This window comes from Hypanus sabinus, chromosome 23 (assembly GCF_030144855.1).
Source record: "Hypanus sabinus isolate sHypSab1 chromosome 23, sHypSab1.hap1, whole genome shotgun sequence".
In the NCBI taxonomy this organism is placed as follows: Eukaryota; Metazoa; Chordata; class Chondrichthyes; order Myliobatiformes; family Dasyatidae; genus Hypanus; species Hypanus sabinus.
In genome coordinates this window covers 6,422,963-6,450,283 of record NC_082728.1, presented here as the reverse complement: position 1 = coordinate 6,450,283, position 27,321 = coordinate 6,422,963, and the positions used below count along the sequence as shown (strand labels likewise).

Sequence of the window (27,321 nt, the reverse complement as noted above, 5' to 3'; positions counted from 1 at the left end):
ACATTTTCACATGACTTTCATGCTTACTTCCCATGTTCGGTTCTTCCCTAATGTTTATTTGGTGATTAGAATATGGCATGCACAGCAAAACACTTAGATTTCTGTCTGTACTGAGTCTTGGTCAAGTTACTATGAGCACTATAACTGTAAACCTGCAATTATGTAAGGGAAACAGCTCATCATCTCTGCTTTCAATAATTATCCATGAATAATACCCAAGTGAATATGTACTGTTACTGGGTGAGGACAACTTTGAGTATTGTTGCACCTTGCCTCCAACAAGCTTCCTATTGAAGTGTGGAAAATCTACAGGACAGCAAAGAAACTATTCGACCAGTATCCTATATATTGAAAAAAGTTTGAGCTGCTGAACCCATGCTCCCAATAATCATTAACTCATTCGCTAACACACAAAAGCAGATGAACTTTGTATTCAACATTTGCAAGACAGTGGTCCTCTACCAAGCTGCCCTTATTGGACACCAATGTCCTCATCCAATAAAGCTTCATAATGAGACCCTAGCAACAAGACATGTTCTATTTCTTGGGAACCATTCCTGGTATAGACAGATGTCATTGAAAAAATTTGTAATCACCTATGTGCTAGCACTTTAGCCGACTGAGGAGTAAAAGGTATTGCATGATCAAGACTACAAATCTAGTACAAAATTTGTGGGAGGTAGAGATCACCTTAGTCTATGCTTCTGAGATTTGGACTACACATAGAAAGCAGCTCAAAGGGTTGGAACAATAGCATTAATGTTGCCTCTAAAAATCACCCAATCCAGATTCCCTTATCCTACCAATGTCAGTGTACTCTTCCAGGATGACATCCACAGAACTGAGTTGCTCATTGTACTCAGTTGGTCCAACTGGGCCAAAGACTTCACTTACATATCTAACATTAGATCCCCAAAATGGACATGGCATTTAAGCTTCATCACAGGAAGGTAATACTAAGTGATCAGGATATTCTCAAAGCTTTTTTGGAAAGAGTGCAACATCCTCACACATTCCTGGGAATCTCTGGCCCATGACTGCTCGAAATGAAAGAAGAGTATTTGTGATGGTACTGTAAAACCAGTCTATGTGAGTGCACAATAGCTCTGTATAAACAGAGTAAGGAGTACATCTTCCTGTCCCAACTGCAAAAGACTCTGGTTCCCACATTAACTTTATTGGTCATTCTGGGTCCCACAGTCCCAAGGGAATGGAAAGAGATAAACTTGAAGGTATTTTTACATGAGTAACAATTGCTTGTACAATACAATCTAAAGGAACAGATTGCATAGGCAATAAAATCAAAACCTTTACTGTAGAAATAAATTTAAGGAGTGGCAGTAAGTCAAAAGAAATATCCAAAAATAAATTTTGTTTAGCCTTTAATAGTAGAGCACATGCAGCAATAAATTTAATTTCCCTTAAAAACATGAAATGGAGTATTCCATTTTATTCTTTTGCCTGTTTTATTGAGAATTATTCAGTATAATTATGCATTTTCCTCAAGAAAACTGCACTGTCATTACTTGCTTGCAGAGACTTGAAGAGGTGAGGAGGAGTTGAATCATCTTTGCTTAAAATGTAGAAATACCTCGAAGTACATCATGTGTTTCTTTCTAATGAGATTCATTAAGTGGATTGTAATTGCCTGGGCAGAAAGACCTAAAATTTTCAAATGTGCTTTGTCTAAACCACCAAAAAGTCTAAATGAAATGATGTGGACATGGACATTGTGTAGGCAGAAGGGATTAGTTTAGTTGACCATTTTGATTACTAGTTTAATTGGTTTGGCACAACATTGTTGTGTTCTATGTTCTAAAAGCAAGATCTATTACATAAGGTGCCCTCTTGCATTTGTTCATGCATGTGATGTTTCTTTCAAATAGGTTGAATGGTAATTTAATTTTTAACATTTTATTTGCTCATGTGAAACCCCAAATTTTGTGTCTCAGGAAAACTTTGCTTCAACTCTGTTGGCACAAAAGACTGCTGACAGTGAAATCTGGAGTAACACAAAAAGTGCTGACGGAACTCAGTGAGTGGGTCAGACAGCATCTGTGAAAGGAAATGGATAGTTTACCTTCTGGGTCAAGATCCCTCATCTGTACTGAAAGACTGTCCAGATGAAGGGTTGTCAGTCTGACCTGCTGAGCACCTCAAGCTTTCCATGGTGCTCCAGATTCCAGCATCTGCAGTCTCCCATGTCTTGCCTGTAACTGTAATGTCAGAATCATTACTGCAAAACTGAAGCAACTTTGATGGGTATTTTAATTTGGAAGATCCAAGCATCTTCCCCGTTTTGCACTTCATTATGTTACCTCTTCAGTTTATTAAATAACATGGTGGAAAATTGCATTTGAAATGAACAATGCCTTTTCAGGTAATTAAGGATTAATAATGGGCACATTTAGTCATGCAAGAATTTGCTTCATATTATTGGTTTCACATTGCATCAGGAGAGAGTTGTCAAACATTCTTAATAGGAGAGGACTGTGGAATAATTCAGTTGTTTTGTTGACTAATCAGTTACACTTCATTTTAGGTTTTGTGCCATCACACAGTAGAAACAATAGCCAATCTGGAATGTTGACTCATAGTCGCAACAGCAGTAAAGGAAGCATTGAAGAAATTGCATCACATTTGAAACAGAAGGATCTTCTACCTGGCATACGTCAGAAAATGCTTCTGGATTATGCTGTTTATATGGCAAAGTATATTCCTGAAGAAATTTCCAGTCCTAGCTCTAGCCCTATCCATAGTGCAGAAGGGAGCCCCACTGCTAAGGTAAGAAAAATAAATACATTTCTGGGTTTTGCTGTATTTCCCTCAATCCACAGCATTTTTAATTTAAACTACAATGAAACAATTTTAAGGTAGATCAGTTAACCCTGCAGATGTTCCCATAAATGTAATCTATGTTGCAATCTTGCATTCAAGAAAGGATGAGATGTTTAACTTTCTCACCTGACTTTCTCTTTGTAGTTGTACTTTTTCATGAACTCCAACAATTAACCAGAATTTAAGTCTAACTGTATAATATTAGAATTATCTTTTAAGCTTAAGGTGGAACTATTTGGTTTGAATTGCATTTGAATTGAGCAAATTGTACCAATTTTGAGGCAGTTTTGTAAACTTCATTAAGCACATTTTCTAGCAAATTTAAGATTCCTGGTGTACTCATAACAATACGTGTGGATTAACATTTTGAATCATTTAATACTCCTGTACATGATAGTTGCCAACCAGTCAAAATGAGGACACAGAACAACGAGTGGCTTGGGTCAATGCATTGCTTGGGCGAATCTTCTGGGACTTCTTGGGTGAAAAATATTGGTCTAACTTGGTATCTCGGAAGATCCAGATGAAACTCAGCAAAATTAGGGTATGTGCTCAACATGTTACAATTCACCTTTATCAAAGTTTATCCATAACTTTGTGCACAGGCAGTATAATTTTCTGTGATGCAGATGCTGAGTTGCATTTTTATTTATCTCTTGCTAATTAAAATTGAAAGGGTTTACACATGTTAATGTCTGTTTCATTATAGGACCATTTTGACCGACTAGTTGTTACCAACCTTAGTCAATTGTAAATGCCCATACCAGTTTTGACATCTCAAGCTACTCAATGCTACAGACAACTTAAAAAAAGACTTCTTCCATTTACTTAATGTTAATGTAAAGTTATACTAAACATGTAGTTGCTCTGAGATATGGTGGAGGGCAGGGTTAAGAAATTTGTTAAAAAGTGATATTGTGGCGACCCATTTCCTGGCACATCCGAACTGGCTCACAATTAGATAGCCTACGGGGGTTTGCGAGCACAGAGCTTTGGAGCCTCTGCGCCACGGGGGGCAGGTTGAGGGAGGCTTAAAAGTGAGGCTGAGGATTTCGAATAAAGTTTTTCCTTCGACTGCAGTTACCGACTCCGTGTCGTAATTTTAGCGCTGCGTGTAGCACACCGCTAGAATATAATGGTAATATCATTGTACTGAACTCATTGTATCTGCTGAAGCTCTCCATTCAGTGAAAGTGCCAAAAAGGTATTAGGCGCAATATATCTTGGAGCCAAATTTGAAGATTGTTCCCTAGACACTGGAAACAAGTATAGTAGATGAGTGCTAACAATGCTTCTGAATATATTTTGTGAATATTTGAAAGGGTGTCTAATATAAAGGGTGAATAGGTCAACTTAACCATTCTGTTAACAAAAAGACTAGAAGCAATGATGGAATGAATAAGAACTACAATAAAGCAGTGAGAATAGATGCAGGTGATGATAGAAAGCAAATAGGCACTTTTAGTGGCTGGAAATGGAGTTTAGAATTGAACTTGGCAGAATGAAGCATTGTTATTGCATGCTGATTTGACCTGAACAAAAGGAAAAAAGGAACAAAATAACTGCTGAACTTTTAAGGTACATTGTGGCTTTTAGTTCATGTTTATTTGTTGAAAAATAATTGCTGGTCTCATGTCAGATTGCAAACTATTTGCAAAGTGTTAAATAGCTTATTAAATGGAAGATCATTAAAGATGAACTGGAATGGGTCATGGACTTGTGGCATTGTATTTAAAGCTGCTATGTCCTTTAACTTAAAGCTAACACTTCAATGCTAGTCAAATGCATTAACTCTTTTGTGAGGACCATAAGTTTACATGTGCTTTACAATTGACATTATGCCCATGCTGTTTGGATATTGTATGTGCGACAGAACTCAAAGCACATCAGATTTTATAAAAAAAATGCTGTAATATACTTAGCCTAAACTCCATGTGGCCTTGAAATGTATAAGGTTTTTAATTACATGGGAGCATAGTCAATAGTGGTTGACGTCATCTGTCTCAAAGGACAATGGGTGATGATCATCATCATCGCCACAAGCCTGGGCAGAACGTATGGACATCCTGAGATGCCGTCGTCAAGATCCCCCTCTTGGCCTCACCAGTGTAGTCCAAAGGAAAGCTTATGAAGCATTATGTTTGGCAGTATCTTGGCTGCAGGACCTGCTGAAAGGAGGTTCAATGACATTCAGTAAGGGGCTCCAATCTGGATTTGCTCTTTGGTTTACTGCCATAGTCTTAATCTCTCCCAAGGCTGTCCACAAGGTAGTGGGACTATTTACCCATAGCTGGGGATCTGGTTCACAAGCACCAGGACGTGTTCACACACTGGTGGGTCTGCGTGCCATGTGTGAAGGGGCTAGACCTCCTCCCCATTCTGTGTTGTTCAGCCTGAGTCCAAAAGGAGTTCAGTTTCCATGTGTTGCTAGCGAGGAGGCATTAAATGAGGCTTGCTGTTCGAGAATCTATGTACTGGCAGGGAGAGACTTTCACATTCAGTTCTGCTTTTCGCAAGACTGCTGGCCAGTGGTGGAAGCTGAAAATGAGGGCGACAAGTGCTACACACTACACTACCACACTAGATGCATCACAACAACCATTTTGACACCAGTCAATAGTACAGATTTAATAAATAAATGCAAATTTTAAAAATAGCATTTTATTAATTCAGAAGCAGTTAATTGCAGTTAACATTTTTATTGAGATTTTTCTATTAATGAGATGTGAACTATTTTTGAAGCTCTGCAGTATTACCAAGTTCAGAACTTCATTTGTATGCTAACTTTAGTCTATCTAGTATATTACTGAAGACTTGGCTTTAGAGTCAGTTTATGTTGGTTTGCTAACTGAAAGCTTCCAAGAAGTGGAAAATAATATTTTCAATCATTTTTTCATTTCCTTTTGTGTTTTAGTCCCCTTTCTCTTATCTTCTCCAATCTTTTATAATTTAGCATAAATCTAAATATTCTAACTACTGTATGTGTATGTCTGTAAGGATTCTGATTTTAGTACATAGTTTATTCCCGTATTCACATCTATGCCAATTCCACTGCTAGGTTAGATCACCAAAAATTCCAGCACAAAGCTCATAAAATGACTAGTGTTGTTTGTTCACCATTAACATCAAAATACAGTCCATTTGAAACTTCTGGATTGGTTTCAAGTCAATGTATGGGCAAAGCAGCTTTGCTTGACGATAGAATTAATGATGAGGGGTTTCAGCCCAAAATGTTGGCTGTACTCTTTTCCATAGATGCTGCCTGGCCTGCTGAGTTCCTCTTTCATTTTGTGTGTGTGTGTTGCTTGGATTTCTAGCAACTGTAGATTTTCTCTCGTTTGCATTCAAATCTGATTGTTTTCAAAACGTGAAAACAGATTACAAAGTTACGAAAAAGAGATACAGCAAGCATTTTAGAAGACAAATAATACACTGGCCTTTTCGTTAAAAATGATTTGAGCACAAAAGTATGCCTTGATAAAATTACACAAGACTCAGACCTCATCTGCATTGTGTGCAGGTCCAAATCTCCTTGTTTGAGGAAAACTATCGTTGCAAAAAAGGCTGTGTCATTAAAGTTCACTATATGGATTCTGAGGATGAAGGGATCGCCCTCTGAGCATAGTGGGGCTATACCATACAGAGTTCATTTAAAAGAAAGAGAAGTGATCTCATTGAAATATACAGATTTCTTATGACTAGATATAGGGAGATGTTACCCTTGGTTTTAGTATCAAGAAAGAATCACAGACTCAATTGTCAACTCGTGGGAGATGAAAAGAAATTTCTTCACACAGAGAATATTGAACCATTGGATCAGTCTTTGAATGTCAGAGACTGATAACAACCAATTCAGAAAAGATGGAGTAGTGTGTTTCATGATTAAATTCTCAGTGGTGCTTTGATGTGGTGCTGTTGTTGAACTCGTATTCCCCCAACCTTGAACTTGTAATGATCACATACCATATGTGCTATTTACCCAAGGAGTTCTCATCAGTAGTCCTCAGCAGAGTTCGCATATCACAAACAGTCAACTATAATTGAGCACTTGAGATACTGCATGATGTCATCTCCAAACAAGAAACAATCCTTCCCAACACATTTCAAATCATAGTTAGGGACTTCAGCCAGGCTTGTTTAAAGAAATCCTTGTGTGAGCAGCCTTCAAGAGGGTGAACCCATTAAAAGCATCCGGCCCAGTGGGGTACCTGGCTAAGCACTAAAGACCTGTGCCGATCAACTGGATGGAGTGTTCACTGAGATCTTTAACTCTTCTCTTCAGCAGTCTGAGGTACCTTCCTGCATAAGACCATAAAACATTGGAGCAGAATTAGGCCATCTGGCCCATCAAGTCTGTTCCACCATTTAATCATGGCTGATCCTCTTCTCCTCCTCAACCCTATTTCCTGGCCTTCTCCCCGTAACCATTGATGCCATGTCCAATCAAGAACCTATCAATCTCTGCCTTAAATACACCCAATGACCTGGCCTCAGCTGCTGCATGTGGCAACAAATTCCACAAATTCACAATCCTTTGGCTAAAGAAATTTCTCCGCATCTCTGTTTTGAAAGGGCGACCCACTATCTTGAGGCTGTGCCCTCTTATCCTAGACCCTCCCACCATGGGAAACATCCTTTCCACATCTACTCTGCTTAGACTATTCAACATTCAAAAGGTTTCAATGAGATCCCCCCTCATCCTTCTGAATTCCAGTGAGTACAGACCCAGAGCCATCAAACGTTCCTCATATTATAACCCTTTCATTCCTGAAATCATCCTTATGATGAACCTCCAATGCCAGCATATCTTTTCTAAGATGAGGGGCCCAAAACTGTTCACAATACTCAAGGTGAGGCCTCACCATTGCCTTATAATGCTTCAGCATCATATCTTTGCTCTTGTAGACTTCTTAAAATAAATGCTAACACGGTATTTGCCTTCCTTATTACCGACTCAACTTGCAAGTTAACCTTCAGGGTGTTCTGCACAAGGACTCCCAAGTCCCTTTGCATCTCAGATTTTTGGATTTTCTTCCCATTTAGAAAATAGTCTGCATATTTATTTCTACTACCAAAGTGCATGACCATGCATTTTCCTACATTATATTTCATTTGCCACTTTCTTGCGCATTCTCCTAATCTGCTTAAGTCCTCCTGCATCCTACCTATTTTCTCAACACTACCCAGCCCTCCACCAATCTTCGTATCATCTACAAACTTGGCAACAAAGTCATGTATTCCATCATCTAAATCATTTATACACAGCATTAAAAAGAAGTGGTCCCAACACCTGCGGAGCATGAAGCAGGTTTCACTTAAACCAATGCCTCAGAAGAGCATGGTAATCTGCCTCAAGTACTATTGTCCTGTAGCACTTACATCCACAGTGATATAGTGTTTATATAGTGTTTTGAGAGTTTGGTGATGAAACACATCAACTCCTGCCTGAGAAGCAATTTGGATCCACTCCAATTTGTCTAGTGGTGCAACAGGTCCACAACAGGTATTATCTCATTGGCTTTTCACTCAACCCTGCACAGCATAGATAGATACATTAGGGTGCTCTTTATCAACTACAGCTCAGTATTCAATGCCAACATCCCCTAATCAATAAGCTTCAAGATTTTGGCCTCAATACCTCCCTGTGCAATTGATTGCTGAAGGACTTGCTCACCTGCAGACCCCAGTCAGTTCAGATTGGCAACGACATCTTCTCCACAATCTCTATCAGCACAGGTGCACAAGTCTGTGTCCTCCCTGCTCTGCTCTACTAGCTTTACACTTACAACTGTGTGGCTAAGCACAGCTCCAATGCCACCTTCAAGTTTGCTGACTTCACCAGTGTTGTAGGCCAAATCAAAGGTTGTGATGAATCAGCATATAGGAGGGAGATTGAAAATCTGGCTGTGGTGCCACAACAACCTCTGATGCAATGTCCGCAAGACCTAGGAGCTGATTATTGACCAGGAGGAGGAAACAAGGTCTATGTGCCAGTCCTCATCAGAGGATCAGAGGTGGAGAGGGTCAGCAAATTTAAGTTCTTCATTGTTATCATTTCAGAGGACCTGTACTGGGCCCAGCACCGAAGTGTTATTATGAAGAAAGCACAGCAGTGCCTCTACTTAAGAGTTTATGATGATTTGGCATGGTATCTAAAACTTTGACAAACTTCTATAATTGAATTGAATTTCAGTTTATTGTCATTTAGAAACCACAACTGCAATGCAGTTAAAAATGAAACAACATTCCTCCAGAATGATATCACAAAAGAACACGACAAAACAGACTATACCAGAAAATCCATATAACGTTTGACAGTCCCCAAATCCAGAGTCTGGAGAGGCTGCTGCATATTAATATCGCGCTACCATCTTAGCGCATTCCCCAGAAAGGAGCTCCAAATCCACCAGACAAAACAAGACTACCCAGACACACCAAGTCAGGACACCAACTCTACCACCAAACAAACAAAAACCTAAAGCTACAAGATCTACACAAAACCATATAGTTACAACAGTGCAAACAGTACCATAATTGATTTTAAAAAAAAACTGCTCTCCACTGTGGTGGAGAGTATATTGAGTGGCTGCATCACAGGCTGGTATGGAAACATCAATGCCCTTGAACAGAAAATCCTACAAAAAATACTGGAATCAGTCCAGTCCATCATGCCCTCAGTCAGTCAAGCCCTCCCCACCGTTGACCACATCTACATGGAGAATTTTCACAGGAAAGCAGTATCTATTATTAGGGACCCCTAACTCTCTTCACACTGTAACCACCAGAAAGAAAGTACAGGAGCTTCAGGATCTCCACCACCAGGTTCAGGAACAGTTATTATCCCTCAAAACATTAGGCTCTTGAATCAAAGGGGTAAATCAAATCAAGTTCAAGTTTAATTATCGTTCAACCATTTATGAATACAGCTGAATGAAACAGCATTCCTCTGGGACCAAGTTGCACACAGCACATTCAGAATAGCTAGCAAAGAAACATAGTCACACAAAAAGACATGTATATCCCACAAATGTCCCGCACATTGATGGTACAGATCCCAGCAGCACGCAGGCACACAAAATCCAGCCTGTTACTCCATCAACTGAGCACTGGAGGGCAGCACCGATGGAAGAGGCCAGTTCCCAACCAAGCATGGAGGTCACACTACACTGTCTCCGGCATCTTCTCTCTGGGACTGCAGCAGCAGGCAAACCCACAACTTGGGGCCTAGTCCTTGCTACAAACGAGGTCATGCAGCTCTCCTGCTGTCTGTTGCAACATTAAACAAGGGAAATAGGCCTGCGGCATTTTACGTTATCAGTGTCCAACAGGATCTTTTGATTTCAAGAGAAACATCCAGGACAGCCACCCACAGATACCCTGCACGCTGCCTTCGCACACCAATTCTGATGCCTTCCTGTAGCAGGCAGCAACAGGGTCTGCATTCAGTCCACCAGCTCTGCCAATGAGCAGCTCACTGGCGGGGTAGACCTGCAGTACCCGAAGTTCTTGGAGTCCAGCATTGTCTTACTGTCGTAATAAAGACATCTAACAATGAAAAAAATCCCTTTGTTTGGCCCTTAAGAGGCTGCTATGCCTGAACACGCTGCCATTTTACAGCAACTTCACTCAACATCATTTACCCCATCACTGAAAAGTTCCCACAATCCATGATGCACTTTCAAGGGCTCTTCATCTTATGTTCTCAATATTTATTGTTTATTATTCTTTCTTTTTGTATTTGCATAGTTTGTTGCCTTTTGCACAGTGATTGACTGCCTACGTTGGTGTGGTTTTCATTTATTCTATTATCGATTTATTGTTTATGCCTGCAAGAAGATGAATCTCAGGGTTGTATTTGATGACATATATGTACTTTGAACTTTGACTGATAATTTATCTATATTTAGAGAATCAAAATTGTTTAATGTCATTTCCAACGCATAAGTGTAAAGGATAATGAAATGATTGTTACTCCAATTCCAATACAGCACAAAATTTTAAAAAAACATGATAAAGAGCTCAGTAATAATAAATAAATAAATAGATATTAAAAGCTTATGTACATAGATTGAATGTATGTCCATAAAGTGATGCTTTGCACAGGAGTGTCTGTGTAGGTGACTGACAGGAAATGATAAAGTCATGGAGGTGGGGATTGTGTCGCAGTGGGTTATTGAGTGGGAGATCTATGAAATTAGTGCGGAAAATGATGTATTGAGATGTTGAGAAAATTATGTTGCATAATCTTACTGGCAGAACAGGAGTGAGGAGAAGATTATCCTTGTGTTCACTGATACAGCATATATACATTTTATTAATGGGAAAAGTCAGCAAGAACACTGCTGGAGCATGGAAGCATATTTTTTCATTGGCAGTGTCAATATTTCAGCAGCTGGCATTCATAGATGCTTAGACCAAAAGTAAGATGAAGTCACCTCCACCATTTGCTGTTTCCCTGAGTTTTTGCTATGTTTAGCTTGGAGGCAAAATGATTAGTCCTATACATATCTTACTGCTTAGCTGAACTTATTACAAGTACTGAGCACAGATGTAAAAACACATTTCAGGACAGGGAGATGTGATTTACTTACATTATATCAATTATAGAGCATCTGAAAATCTGACTTTTCATATATTAAATTTTACAGCTGCCATATTTTATGAATGAGCTGACCTTGACTGAACTTGATATGGGAGTTGCAATGCCAAGAATATGTCAAGCTTCAAAACCTTGTGTTAATTACCAGGGTAAGTGCAGTTAATGGCCTTCAAGAATGGTCACTGGCATTTATTCTGCATTCAAAATTATACTAACGTTTCCATTGATGTAGATTTAGAAGTCAGTTATAGAAAATTGTCTTAGCATCAGATTGGAAATTGTTTTTCAGTGGTGATATTGTGGACTATAATCTTAAATATATGTGTTCCCAATTCCCTCAAACAACCTGGTTCATAAGTTTTCCTTAAATCATTAACTGGATAAGAGTATTGCCTTCAAGGCCAAATTAGTTACCATCTCTAATGAATCTTGAACCAAATAGTTGGGTTATTTTAAAAGTACTGTTGAGAATTAACTACAGTCACTGATTCGAGTTCATAGAAACTGCACTGGGTAAGAATGGCAGACTTATTTCCAAAAGGATGTTCATGAATCAAGTCTGAGGCCTCTGTCAGTCAAAGTTGACCATGGATATTGTATCTTAACTGTCTAGATACGCAAGCCTGGGTAGTACGTTATGGAGAGCAAGTTTTGCCCATATAGCAAGCTTCCCCTTCAACACATTTAATGAACCCAAAGGAATGGTAGAGACCGATACAGTTTGGTACCAGCAGCATTGCAGGAGTTGCAGATCAAAATTGAACTCAATGTAGGACTGCCTTAGGGACTCCAGCTGTGGATTTTTCCCTCTGGGTGTACTCCCGAAGCAGAAGTTTGGGATAAGTTTTCCTTCTCCAACCACGGCTGACAAGCCCCATTTGATTAAAGTGGCTGGTTTTAAGGCACCAGTGACCTGCTTTTGCCCCCTCTCCTGTCAGTATAAACGGTTCCGCTGGGCTTAATAGCGTGAAGGCGAGGAGCTGGATTTGGTTATCAGAGGCTATTTCAGGTGAAAGACATTGGGAGTATTTAATAAGTAGTGGGAGCTTGTTCCCATTACAATTCCGGGTATAACAACCTTAAGGAACCAAATAGATGTTTACAATTGGATGAGATCCTAAATGATTTTGTTTCCTCTCTTCTTCATACCACATTGTGGCTATTAGCCTGATGTGCTGAGATGCAGTTGAGGTCTATTTTGTATCTGTAAAGGAAATATTTACATTGCATTACCTTGTGGTAATTATCAAAGCCATTACTTGAAACGTCATTAGTGTTTAAGGGTGAATGTAAGAAAAATAATTCGATGAAAGGAAAGGGATGTATCTCCAGAATCACCTAAAGAATGGGAGAGTGTACGAAAAAGGGAAATGTGGATTGGAGAAAGTAAAGTTGAGCCAAAATCTGCTTTCACAGATAATTGTACAGGGCTGAAAATGTCAGGTGCTTCAGCTGAACATGATGGAAATACCCACACTTGAGTAGCTTTAATACTATCAATCAGTGCAGAGAGCTTATAGATTTTTTTGTTAACTAAAGACAACAAGAGTTATGGGAGAGAAAATGTATATATGATTAGATGGACATCTTTGTATTGCTATTGATTCAATTATTTTTGTTATTTTTGTAATTCCAATTATTATTTTCGTAATTCTTGCTTATAATGCCTCTAGTTGCCTTCCCGAACTGAATGAATAAAGTTCAATTTAAGGATATAACGCATTATCTCATTCAATTAATTACATTAAAGGTTCTGGAGCCAACAATTTAGGATACGATTTTTGCTAATCCCCATTTCATTTCCTCCAAACTCATCTTCAGTTTTTTTGCCCCATATTTGCTCTTCTTTGCATCATCACCCTTCTGTCCTATGATTTCTTTTGCTTCACTATGTCATAAATTTGATATTCTCATCTCCTCTTTGTTTTCTTTTCCTTCCTTTAAATTTTCCTTCAGTTCTTTATTCTTTGTTGATCCTTATTTGTATGGTACTTTAAAAATGTCCTAAAAGAGCAACTCCTTCCTTCCCCAATATGGGTGACAGTTCCTCTTGAACTGAAGTTTGCTTCTCTTACCTCAATCTTTGAGCCATGCTTTCATTTTACATGTCTTACAGTATTTCACATGTGACATAAATGAAAAAGCAGAGACTTTCACGTTTATAGTTCTGCTTTTAATATGAGGCATTTTGATTGTTTTTCAGTTAAATATACTGCTTTGCCTTATCTGCGTCATTGATTCCCTCATGGACCCACAAAAGCTAGAACTTTCCAGTCGTAGTATCTTTAGCCCTTATATCAGGAAGGTAACTTTTCTGGGATTCATTCTCATAGCTACAGGAAACTATATCTTTTATATAATTGTACTGTTCTGATTACTACAACATATCTTTTCACTTCACCATCTTCAAGGCTTCCTATATCATGATGTTGTCAGTTAGGCTTTCCATCCTGTGGTCTCTGCTCTTATCCACACAGAATACAAGAAACTTGTACCCATTGGACAAAGTCAGGCACTGAATTTCCTGCATCACTACCTTCTGTATGGCTATACCTGCCTCTCTCTCTTTGTTCAGATTCAAGTTTACTGACTCTACATACATACCACTAAATGAAACAACATTCCTCCAGACCATGGTGCACCCACAAAACATTTATCACACACAGCATATAAACTAAAATATTGTACTGTCAATAAGTTAATAAAATATAATTCAAAATGCATGTAGTAAGGTACAGCACAGATAAACAGAACAGTAAACCGTACAGTAAACAGCTCGCTGACCTAGTGATGAGACTTCGGTAGTGGCAGGGTATTCACAGCCTGAGGGAAGAAGCTGTTACCCAGTCTGGCAGACCTAGTCCTGATGCTTCTATACCTATTTCCTGACGGTACTGGGTCAAAGAAGTTGTGGGATGGGTGGAAGAGATCCTGAACAATACTTAGGGCTCTTCATCTGCAACACTTCCGGTAAATGTCACAAGTAGTGAAGAGAGAGACCCTGATGATCCTCGCAGTTTTTACTGTCCTCTAAGGTCTTGCAGTCCAATGCTTTGCAGCTCCTGTACTATACAATGATGCAGCCAATCACTCTTGATGGTGTTCCTTCAGAAAGTTGTTAGAATAGGGAGCCTTACATACCTCAATTTTCTCAAAGTGTAGATACTACTGTGCCTTCTTGACTAGTGAGGAGGTGTTGTGGATTCAGGATAGATCATCTGTTATGTGTGCACTAAGGAACTTTGTGCCTTCATTCTCTCCACAACAAAGCTATGGATGCGCAACAGAGAATGGTCAACCTGTGACTTCTGAAAGTCCACAATCATGTCTCTTGCCCACAGTGAGACTTGAGTTGTTTTCACACCATTTAACAAGCCTCTCTAAATTCTCTCCCTATGCTGACTCATCATTGTTGCTGATGAGGCTAACCACTGTTGTATCAACAGCAAACTTGATGTTAGCTGGACCACATAGTCTCTCAGTGCCTGACTAGATATGTTGTCTGGCCCTGCACCCTGCAGTTTTGCATAGTTTCACCCTGGCTGGGGTCCTCCTCACCTTGACTGTGGTGTGACAGGGTGCCTGTACCTTAGAAAGATAGGGGATTTCCTCAGTGTCACATCATTCATTTGGTTCAGCCTATCAGGAAGGGAAGCATGCTATCATTGACTCACAGAGTGGGCTTGTTTCTCTTGACTAACCAGTACTTTATCTCAGCGATGCCACCATCTGAAGTCTCTTCAGTCTCCTGAAACAGTCATTCCATTCTGTGTTGTCATGGGAAGGGGTTACCTGGTGAACAGAAGAAAAGATTTAAAAATGTTCTTAAACTGAGAAACACAAGTCCATACGTCAGACACATCCAAAAGCCCTTAGCAAACAGGATGGAGTGCATCACCTTTCAAACTTCACTTACCTACCCAGCTGTGGCAAAAACTGACAGTCTTGCTTTGGTCTGGAATGGAATCAAATTACTCTTGATCCCGAAGGAATACCTAAAGTGGTGACTTGCTTTATATGACAACATTTAAAACTTGAATTAAATATTACAATACAGATGAACAAGCTTTTGGCTGATGAAGTTTGTCTACTTAGATTATGGCCATTGGCCTGCAGGAATAGAATTTAATGGTTGGAGTCTTGGCTTGATTTTTCCTATTTGATAAAGATTGAAGAGCAAAACAAATTTAAAATCTGCTTCAAAAATGCATGATTGAAGCTTGCTGCTGTTGTTTTTCCTATTGTTAGCCTTAGTAGAAGTTCCAATATAGTAATTTTTTTATTCTTGTATGAAGAAATAATATGAACTTCATTATTCTTTTATAAATGCCTGGATAGGCTGCTGAAATTAAGATTTAGAACAAAGGTAGTTAAGAGGTGATTTGATTTGTTAAAAATCAGGAGCTTAAAGAATAATTTTACCGCCTGGATTGGTGTACCGTCCACTCAAAATGTACGAAAAATACAGCAAAAGGTCAGGTCAACAGAAAAGGTCATTAGCTGCAGTCTACCATTACTGCTGTGTCCAGGACAAAAAAGCTGGCAGGCAAAATCATTGTGAAGACTACCAATTTGCAAACTGCATTTTCTGAAAGCTCCCTTCTGGAAAGAGGTACAGGGCTACTAAAACAAAAAAATCATTCCATCCTAAAAGTTTCTTCAACCATGTAGTTAATCTGATCAAACATTTTAATTAGCCCCTTCACCCCCTCTATCTATTACCTCTGTCACTGCACTGTAAACACTTTAAACCAGTGACTCCAAACTTGGCTCCCAGACCACCACCACCACCCCCCCCCCCCCCCCAATTTCCAGCCATTACATAAAAGCTAAAGAATTCTGATTTACAATGCATTATGAAAGAAATTAGGAACTGCAAATTCAAAGCAGTGACAAATAATTGCCAAAAACATTCAAATCTATTTAAAGCTACAAATAAAATTATTTCTGTAATTTATTAAATAAAATTAATTTTCATTAACAATTTTAGAGCATACATTAATAGTCCAACTATTCACTTCTTCATTGCTTTTTCACTCATCAATGAAATGGACGGGCTTGATGCAGTGATATTAGCTTCTCAACACCAGTCTGAATGTCACTCAGGAGTTGTCTCAGATCCCCACATTCCATAATTTGCAATTTGTTTTATTGATTTGAAAGAAGTTAGGTGATTGCACTGAAGCCACGTTCCATTAAATATGATGTTGGAAAGACAATAAAGAACTAATCTTGACCTTTTTCCACAGTGCAGGATAACGTTCAGAGATTTCTTTCTGAAACCAAAAGTCTTGATGTAATTTTTTTGAACTTTGGCTTCACCTCAGTCATTTTGTAGTGAGATCAGTTCTGCCTCCATCCTTACTGTTAAATCCTCATTATGAGTGTTCAGGAATGGATTTATTACCCAATCTGGAATTTGGATTGCGAGAAGATCCTGAAATCTCTCTGACATGTCTTTGTGCAGTTCACTCAGGTGGACATAGTATACTTGAAGATCATCAACTGGTATTCTTTCTTTCTCTTCCAACTCAGAGAGGCTTGGAAATTGGAAGAGGTTGCAGCACCCAATGTTGCACTTAAACAGGGTTAACTTGCTGATTTGACTTTGATAAGACTCTCATCATTTCCTTGCAATTGAAGATTGACTTAAATAAACTCTGAGAATAGTTCTGACAAATAAGCAATGTCATACCTAATATACTTGAGTTGATTACTTAAGAAGCATTTGAGCACCTAACTTCTGTGTGCAACAACAAGTATTCAAACTGTTCATCACTCTCAATACAAAGTTCTCAAAATAGTCGAGAAATGAGAGCGTGGTACTTGATGTTATTCACTGCTGTGTAAGTAAAATCATTATTTAATAATCTGTGCAGATGCTCACTTTGGGTGTTACGCAACAAGATACAGTCTCTGAATTAGACAATGAATGGTAAATATGTTGTGTACAGCAATTTTCAAGAACGTAATAACCCCATGATGGTATCTTGTCATTAATCAGAATCAGGTTACGTAATCTAGCAGAGAGAAAAAAAATAAAATAAAAACAATAATAAATATACAAGTACATATATTGAATAGATTTTTAAACAAACAAATGCTGTATATTAAAGAAAAGTGAGGTGTCCAATTTAGCAATCAGATAGCGGAGGGGAAGAAGCTGTTCCTGAATCGTTGAGTGCCTGCCTTCTGGCTTCTGTATCTCCTACCTGATGGTAACGGTGAGAAAAAGGCATGCTCTGAGTGCTGGAGGTCCTTAATAATGGACACTGCCTTACTGAGGCGCCTGCCCCTGCACCTCCTCCCTCACTTCCAGCTGAGGCAACAGTTTACTTGTGACAGTCTTTTGGGGTCATATACTGTGTCTGGTGCTCCCAGTGTGGCCTCCCATATATTGGTGAGACCTGATGTAGATTGGGAGAAGTGGGATCGTCCAGTGGCCACCCATTTTAATTCCACCTCCCATTCCTATTCTGATATGTCAATCCATGGCCTCCTCTACTATTGCAATGAGGCCACATTCAAATTGTGTGAACAACACCTTGTATTCTGCCTGGGGTAGCCTCCAACCTGATAGCATGAACATTAAGTTCTTAAACTTGCGGTAATGTGTCTCCTCCACCCCCCCCCCCCCACCATTCCCTTTTCCCCCTCTCACCTTGTCTGCCCATCACCTCCTCTCCTTCTGGTGTTCCTTCCCCCTTTTCTTTCTTTCATGACCTTCTGTCCTCTCCTATTAGATTCCCCTTTCTGCAGCCATGTATCTCTTTCACCTATCAACTTCCCAGCTGTTAACTTCACCCTTTCTCCTTCCGGTTTCATCTATCGCCGTGTTTCTCCCTCCCCTCCCCCCACTTTTTAACTCTACTGCTCGTGTTTTCCTCTCAAATTCTGCTAAGGGTGTCTGCCCAAAACACCAACTGCACTCTCTTCCATAAATGCTACTTGGCCTGTTCGTCCAGCATTTTGTGTGAGTTGCTTGGAATTCCAGCTTCTGCAGATTTTCTCTTGTTTCTGTTGTCTTGAGTATATTACACAACATGTGAAACTGTACTCAGAACTTCCCTTACTATTGGCAGTATCAGTTTTTCTCCAATTGAATGGGGCTTTCTAGATTTAGCAAAGAGCAAGAAAATGTTGTATGTAGCGCACAAAGTATAACTGTTTTGTTTTGAAGTGTTTTCTGAAAGTTTTCACATAGTTACTGAAAATAAGCAGATTTCTTGTTCGCTTTATCAGAATGTATTGTCTTCAACTGTTCAAGGAGCCTGGATGGTTTCTTTGCCTAATTTGAAAAAACTTTTTCACACAACAGACACATTGGCTGTTGTTGATTGCTTGGTGATGGTATAAGTCCATATTTAAGGTACACCACGCTATAACGTATGCAATTCTCTTTCATTTGGTCTGCTTTGGGACACGACCTGGTCTTTGGACAGTTTAAACGCTGGCTCAGAAAGACTGGAAAGGCAAGTGTTGGGACTGGAAGTGAGGGTCGGGCTGATTTCGCTCACTCTCCTGCAATATTCACTCCTCTCTGTGCAGCACTGAGGCGGAGAATCTGCTGTGAGCTTCATGGCAACTTGCCCCACTATATGGTGAACTTGAGACCAAGGCTTTGGGGCTACTCTGGGGATTTGGGAATATGGACTCAGTTTGGTTCGGAATGCTGTTGTTTGCTTCTATCATTTGCATGATTTATGGTTTATTTTTCCCTCTTTCACTGTGCACTGGGTGTTGGTCGTTTTCTTAATGGGGTTCTTCCGGGTTTCTTTCTTTGTGGCTGCTTATAAGCAGGCAAATATCAAGGTTGTATAATTTAAACATATTTTGATAATAAAAGTAATTTGGATCCTTGCATCTTTTGAATCTTTCTGCCATTTTCATTATGGATTAACAACCAAGGTCAAACACCTGATATTTTAAGTTCATCCTCAAGCGCTGTAATCAATAAAGGGAAAAGTTATTATATTGTCACAACTCAGGCAAAACCTAACTCCCGCTTAAAGGTACATAAAGTGGGACTGCAATATCTTGGTTGGGCCATGGGCTAATGAAAAGTGGTCAAGACCATTTTGAATCTGCCCTTTCAAACTTTACTGCATTGGACTCCATTCCCTAATTTAAAGGAATTTTGTCACTTGTGAATAGAGTATGGGAATCATATTAGCTAATACTGTACTACAGTGGTAAGTAATAATGTGCAGGCCAGGCCCAGAAACAACATGATTTCTTTAGTCCAGATTTCTCATGATATGCTAAATATAGAAGTGTCGCATTGCTTTTCAACAACTATATGTACTTCGAGCAAGGTTGAAGAACAGTGGGTTAGCAAGAGATGAGGTGGTTATGTGATCATTGTAAACAATAGCATAGAGATTAGCGCAATATTATTACAGCTCAAAGTGTTCTGGAGTTCAGAGTTCAATTCCAATTTCATTCTGTAAAGAGTCTCTGTGTGTCCTCCCCATGGAATGTATGGGTTTTCCTCATGTGCTTCGGTTTCCTCCCACAGTCCAAGGACATACTAGGCAGGTTAATTGGTCATGGCAAATTGTCCTGTGGTTAGGTTAGGGATAATTAGGCTTGTGGGGTTGCTGGGTAGTGGGACTCAAAGGGCTGAAAGGACCTATTCCGTGCTGTATTGCTAAATAAAATAAATATAATTTATGATGCACTGTATCAAATGCTTATAATTAATTAATTTCTTATATTAAGCCTGTAATTCCTCAGCTCCCCCCACCCACTTAGAAACTCCCACTGCCTTCAGGGGGACAATTTTTCCTACTTTGGGAAACACTATTTTAAACATCTTTTATAATCCTTTTACATTGTGAATACATGCTGGTATTTATGCATGTTTTATTCTATATCTGTCTTTAATCTTTATTTTTATATAATCCTTTATAATTGGTGAATTTTGTTTTGTGTTTTATGTTGTCACCAACACACCACAGGAAATTTCTATTGTATATGCTCTTTATAGATCTGGCCTGTCTTGCTGTATATTTTCAGCAATTTGGGTTTTTAGTTTAGTCATGATCTGAATGCATTGCCTGAATGGTGATGGAAGCAGATTCAGTTGTGGTTTTCAAAAAAGACTTACCAGATTGAATGTAAAGAAAACAGAAGGCAGCAAGCAAAGTGGCTCCAATAACTATCTTGTGTGTTGTAATGATTCTGGGAGCTTTATTTCTGTTAATTATTACCTAATTAATACAAGTTCCAGGCTGTTAAAGAGATAGATTTTACATAAAGAACATGTGTGATTTCCTGGAGTTAGTCACTGTTTATTTTCTACAGGACTGTGGATTGATCTGGAGATTTCTTACAATGGTTCATTTTTAATGACCTTGGAAACCAAGATGAATCTGACCAAACTGGGAAAGGAATCTTTGGGGGAAGGATATAAAGTAGGCGATATTGGCAAAGAGGGGTAAGTTTTTAATGAAATACAATTTTGTTTTTCTACTGCATAGGATTGGCCATGGATTTTGTATTATAGGTAATATATTAATCTACTTCTCATTATCATATATCAAGATAGACATTTTGACAATTGATTTAATAAAATATTTGACATTGATACTCTGCACAATCCCTTCACTGAATAGGACAACATTTTTTTTAACTATATTCCAAAGTCTATCTGAAAGTGTGAGAATTTCAGGAAAGGTAATGTTAGCTCAGGTTTTTTTGTGAACAGTGCTAAGTCGACAGTGCTTGTTCCTGATCTTGATTTTAAAATCATCTCCCACTTAACCTTCAACTCCCAGAAACTGAAAGATGCAAGGTCCTTCTACTGCCCTCCTTCCCTTTTGACTTGTAGCATTTATTCAGCCATAAACTGATAACACACATGATCAAGACTGGATCCCCAACAAAAATCATAAAGAAACTGAGAGGAGGATAGATGTGTTGCAAAATTCACCCTGCATTGCCGAGAGAAAGGGAAGTAATATTTATATATTCTCAAATTTTTAGAATCATTAAGAGACTGAAGGGAAGTGTAAAAAAAATAAACAGTTGAACAATTTTAAACTACTTAACATGTAACTTGAGCTGATTTCTTAAACTAATATACTGCTATTGGAAAAATACTCTTGCAAAATCTTTAAACAAATTGACCTTTTTTTTTTCCTTGTGGAACCTTATGGCCTAGTTGACCAAATGGCTTTATAAATTACTGTCAGGCACAAATACCTCCACATTCACCCTATAATGAAGTGAACAATTCCAAACCAAAGCTTTATGCGGAGACATGACTTCCTAACTCTTATACTCAGCACCCCAACTGATGAAGACAAGAGTGCCTAACAGCCTTCTTCATGAACCTATCTGCTTGTGTTGTCACTTCAGGGAGCTATGGACTTGTGCTCAAACATCCATCTGTATATCAGTACTCCGAAGGATCCTGTCATTTACTGTACACTTTCTCCTTGTTTTTGACCTCAAGGTGCAGTATTTCACACTAGTCCAGATAAAGGTCCACCTGTCATTTGATTCCTTCACTCTGCCCGATGAAAAAACCAAAAAAATTGTCTCTGAAAGGCTTGCTTTAAATTGGTCTAACCAGGGTGAAGGGTTCTTGCATAATCTGGTTGTATAATCAACATCTAAGATTGATCTTGACTTCAAAATAACAATTGTGTCGTGTTCCCACTTACTGCTATGGATTGCTATGGCAACAATGAATATAGAATTGAGACAGTGTTTTCATAAACAAATAAACATTTATTTAAACACTGCTCAATAAAAATGAAAAATAAACAAACAACGAACTTAACAGGAAGTTAGCTGCTGTATGGCAGCTCGAACAGTTCTTAAAGCAATAAATGTGAACACAGTTCTTAAGTGGTAAATGTAAAAGTCCAATTACGCAGTCAATTAGGAGAGATTTTCCTGAAGTAACGAATTCCTCGACAACGTGATGTTACTGCTGATCCCAGCCGAAGTATGCCTTGCCTGAAGGATTTACGACAAAGGTAATTAAAATGGCTTAAAAGAACTGACCTTCTCCTTGATAAATAACGCTACGCCCAGCCCTTTCTGCTTTCACAATGCAGGGGCTATCTCGGATGCAGGTTACTACCTTCTGAATGAGGATTCAATAAGGTCAATCCTGTATTACCGCTGACAACACCAACTTTACTCGATCCTTCGGGTTCCCGCACTTCAATCAATCTTCACTTTCCAATACTTAGACTTTAAAATTAAATCAAAGATACAGCAAACATAACTGGCAATGATTTTAAAAAACTGCCGATACAACAATGTACCTTCCGGTGGGAATCAGAACTCCACTTTAAAACAAAACTGCGTCATGAAACCAAATACACAGCATAACAGAATAACGGACAACTTAAACAACAACCCAACAAAACTGCTGAGTCACAGCAGGCTTTCCTTGTGTTATACTTGTTGAAAACAGGCCATCACATGTGTTACGTATTCAGGCAACAATAAATATATGAGTTCGGCAAGGGTTTCTTATAACAAACAACACGTTTATTAAACACAGAAAACAAACCCCCCAAAAGTAAACAAACACTACCGTAACCGGAAACAGCTGCTGAGCGGCAGCCCAAACAGTTCTTAAAGTGATATTCCAAAAACAGTTCTTTAAAAGTGATATTCCAAAAACAGTTCTTAAAAGTGGTATTGCCAAAAGTTCGATATGCTCACAGTCCATTTAAAAGGAGAGACTTTATAAGACGATTTAGGTTCTCTTTCACGTCGCTTGCTTCGATCCCCGACGTCGAACTTCCCACGAAGAATTCACGAAACAGAACGGCTTAAAGGCACTGACCTTTCCTTCTCCACTACCTTCAATCCTTTCTAGTTAAACCTAGGGATTAACACGAAGATAGTCAACGAAATCCTTCCAAATAAGGATCAAACAAAGGTCGCCCCCGTTTCACTGTAGAAAGCGATTCTCCTCGATCTTTAACTTCCAACTTCCAATCTTCACTCTCCACTAATTTCGAACTAACAGAATCATAAAGAACCTGCTGGCAATGACCTTTTAAACTTTAGCATTAAATAAAAACTTCATCCTTCAGCTAAACTGCGTCAACACTTCAAACACGCAGTGGCATGAAGTCAACCTGGCAAATCCAGCCACGAACTGCCCCTCCTCACAGGGTGGGGTCTACCTTTTATAACCTGTAAAAAAAAAAACCCATCACATGATCTCTACTGGCGGGAAAGTGACGTCACCACCATCACAAGACCATCACCTCAAGTCCAGTACAGCTTCAACCCCAGTCACATGACAAGGGCTCCACTGTCATGTGTCACAAGTACGTAACACATGACCTCACTGGCATGAAAATTACATCATGTGACCTCACACTGTCGGGAAAATACATTTCTCCACCATCACAAGATCATTACATCACGCTCACCAGATACTCAATGACATCATGGTCATGTGACGGTCACAAGATACCCACGTGGTATGTAACAATCGACACATAAACCTCTGTTTCAGGGATGAAAGATATGTAGTTTATATCCTATTCTTTGAACAAGTTATGATATTTCTATTTCTGAAGTCAAATCAGCATTTTATTTTGTTTTTACAGATTTCATAATAAAGGGGGAGAATTATGTAATATTATGACGCTGTAGAAATTTTGTACTATGCATCCATTGTTCTTACTTTAGGTTAAACTTGCAGAGTTTTTTGCAGCATAGAAACAGATCTTCTGGCCTAACAACCATGAGCTATCTTTTTCTACCATAGAGATTTCCTTCATCTTGGTACCATCTAGAAATACCAACTTGTGCAACTTTACTATTAAAGCTAAATTTATAAGACTTCCAGCTTGCAGAGAAGCAAATTCTCCCATTTTTTTGTACATGTTCTTACCTTTACTTAATGTGGAAAAGTAAAACTGTCTTAATAAACAGTAGGAGAATCTGTTATCAAAATATTCATTTGACTAGCTGGACAAATGTTGTGCTGATGAAGGGGCAAAAGCTTATGAAAATGTTAGGTTGCCTTGTCTGCATTTGCTTTAGTTTAAAGATCCAATTAGCATCTATGCACTAATGGATTCTTAGGTTTTCTAGTTGGAATGGTGGGGCCAATGCAACAGTAACATATCTACATAAGTGTACGTATCAAACATCTCTTTCCCTTTTGCTCTCTTACCTGAAATCAATACAAGTGGGGCACTCTTTCTATTTCGTGGGATATTTATGCAGGTACGCATTTGAGCTGGGTTGGTTGCTTTTGATTAAGGGATAAAAATGTCATCTTTAATTCTTCCCAGTTTACAAAATCTGCTTTCCTTCTCTCTGAATTGTTAAGTCTCTCATAAGCAGTTTAAATGTTTATTGAACCGTATTTAATACAGACAGTTTAATTATATGTTCCACTAGAAATATATATCATCTTACTATGGCTAGATGTATTAATAGGTAGTACATACATTTATAAGGGCATAAAGGGATTAAGCAAATATCATTTTTATTTTAAGCCACCTGGGTCAATAGTAAACATTGCTGTGCAGTGGAACAACAATGTTATTATGTATGTGTTACAAGAAGAATTTAAGACATCTGCTTAAAGCTAAAATACTAGACCTTGCACATTGTGTGCATATCGCAGTTGAAAAATGGTCTTTTTTCACTAACTTCTGTTTATACGTTTTTTCTTCATTTCTCCATTTATAATGTGTTTGATCGGAATCATCTGTGGATTTGTGTGATTCTGGTGAGTGGTAATTGTAATATACAATCCATATACCATTTGTAAAATTGGGAAATGCAGATATGTCAAAATCTGTTCAGGAAATAAACATTTGTGTTATTCCTTTACAAAGAGTAAAACCCATTGTTGCTTCATCTTTGCTTGTGCATGGGAATTATGTCTATAATGCAGTATGTTAATAAAGGGGCATCGTCATAGCAAATTACTTACAAAGACATTATCATTTCTGAATGTACAATTATGTAGTTTACATAGAAAAGTGTTGTCTTCATTTGATATAATTGATACTAGTGACGATTCCCCTTTACATTCTTGCATTTTGGTAAGCATGCAGTTTATTCTAATGTTCCTACTAATTCTGTTTCTCCAAGGGTTTTACATTGATCGCTAAAGCAACCCCGTTGCCTGGGTAGATTAGCATTTTATTTAAGAGCTTCTCTATTAGAATTGTTCCTGAATGACCAGTGATAGTTAATTCAATGTAGGGGTTGTAATAAAGAAGCTTGCAGATTAGGAATTTGACTGTGTGTTGCATGAGAAAGAAAGATTTAGATTACAGGAAAATATAGATGAGTCACTTGGATAGAAGTGTACTTCAGACCTGTGTGAGCTAATGGATTTAAGAACATGAAAAACGACAAGTGAATGTATAATTAATGGAATTCTTAAATGCACATAGAGAATTTGACTTGATGTCCATAGCTCCTGTAAAGTGGCAAAGGCCTACTTGTCTTTATTGCTCATGGCACTGAGTATGAAAGTTGGGAAGTTATATTGCAACTGTATAAATCATTTGTTAGGCCACATTGAGAACATTGTATGCAGCTTTGGTGGATTACATAAATGTAGATTTTTACAGAAGCTCATTAGGATATTGTCAGGATCAGAAGTACATAAGGAGAGGATGGACAAACTTGGATTGTTTTCTCTGGAGAATTAGAGACTAAGGAATGGAAAGATGCAGTAGCATGCAAAAGTTTGGGCACCCCCCCCCACCCCCGGTCAAATTTTCTGTTAGTGTGAATAGCTAAGCGAGTAAAAGATGACCTGATTTCCAAAAGGCATCAAGTTAAAGATGACACATTTCTTTAACATTTTAAGCAAGATTGCTTTTTTATTTCCATCTTTTACAATTTCAAAATAACAAAAAAGGAAAAGGGCCTGAAGCAAAAGTTTGGGCACCCTGAATGGTCAGTACTTAGTAACACCCCCTTTGGCAATTATCACAGCTTGTAAATGCTTTCTGTAGTCAGCTAAGAGTCTTTCAATTCTTGGTTGGGGAATTTCAGCCTGTTCTTCCTTTTGCAAGAACTTCTAGTTCTGTGAGATTCCTGGGCCGTCTTGCTTACACTGCTCTTTTGAGGTCTATCCACAGACTTTCGATGATGTTTAGTTCAGGGGACTGTGAGGGCCATGGCAAAACCTTCAGCTTGCGTCTCTTGAGGTAGTCCATTGTGGATTTTGAGGTGTGTTTAGGATCATTATCCTGTTGTAGAAGCCATCCTCTTTTCATCTTCAGCTTTTTTACAGACAGTGTGATGTTTGCTTCTAGAATTTGCTGATAATAAATTAAATTCATTCTTCCCTCTATCAGTAAATGTTCCCCATGCCACTGGCTGCAACACAAGCCCAAAGCATAATCGATCCACCCCCATGCTTAACAGTTGGAGAGGTATTCTTTTCATGAAATTCTGCACATTTTTCTCCAAACATACCCTTTGCTCATTGTGGCCAAAAAGTTCTATTTTAACTTTATCAGTCCACAGGACTTGTTTCCAAAATACATCAGGCTTTTGTAGATGTTCCTTTGCAAACTTCTGATGCTGAATTTTGTGGTGAGGATGTAGGAAAGGTTTTCTTTTGATGACTTTTCCATGAAGGTCGTATTTATGCAGGTGTTTCTACACAGTAGAACAGCGCACCAGTACTCCAGAGTCTGCTAAATCTTCCTGAAGCTCTTTTGCAGTCAAAACATGGGTTTTGATTTGCCTTTCTAGCAATCCTACGAGCAGTTCTCTGGGAAAGTTTTCTTGGTCTTCCAGACCTCAACTTGATTTCCACCGTTCCGGTTAACTGCCATTTCCTAATTACATTACGAACTGAGGAAAAGGCTACCTGAAAACACTTTGCTATCTTCTTATAGCCTTCTCCTGCTTTGTGG

The 27,321-nt window shown here is 38.7% G+C and overlaps 1 protein-coding gene across 3 annotated transcripts in view; it reads left to right on the top strand.

Moving 5' to 3' along the window:
• Positions 1 to 27,321, top strand: part of tex2 (testis expressed 2) — a 110,414-nt gene that overhangs the window by 66,284 nt on the left and 16,809 nt on the right. For all 3 annotated transcript variants that reach the window (XM_059948272.1, XM_059948273.1, XM_059948271.1), the window contains exons 5-8: positions 2,543 to 2,784; positions 3,236 to 3,382; positions 11,487 to 11,586; positions 20,744 to 20,876. In XM_059948272.1, coding sequence (XP_059804255.1) covers positions 2,543 to 2,784; positions 3,236 to 3,382; positions 11,487 to 11,586; positions 20,744 to 20,876 — 622 coding nt within the window. The remainder of the gene's footprint in view (positions 1 to 2,542; positions 2,785 to 3,235; positions 3,383 to 11,486; positions 11,587 to 20,743; positions 20,877 to 27,321) is intronic.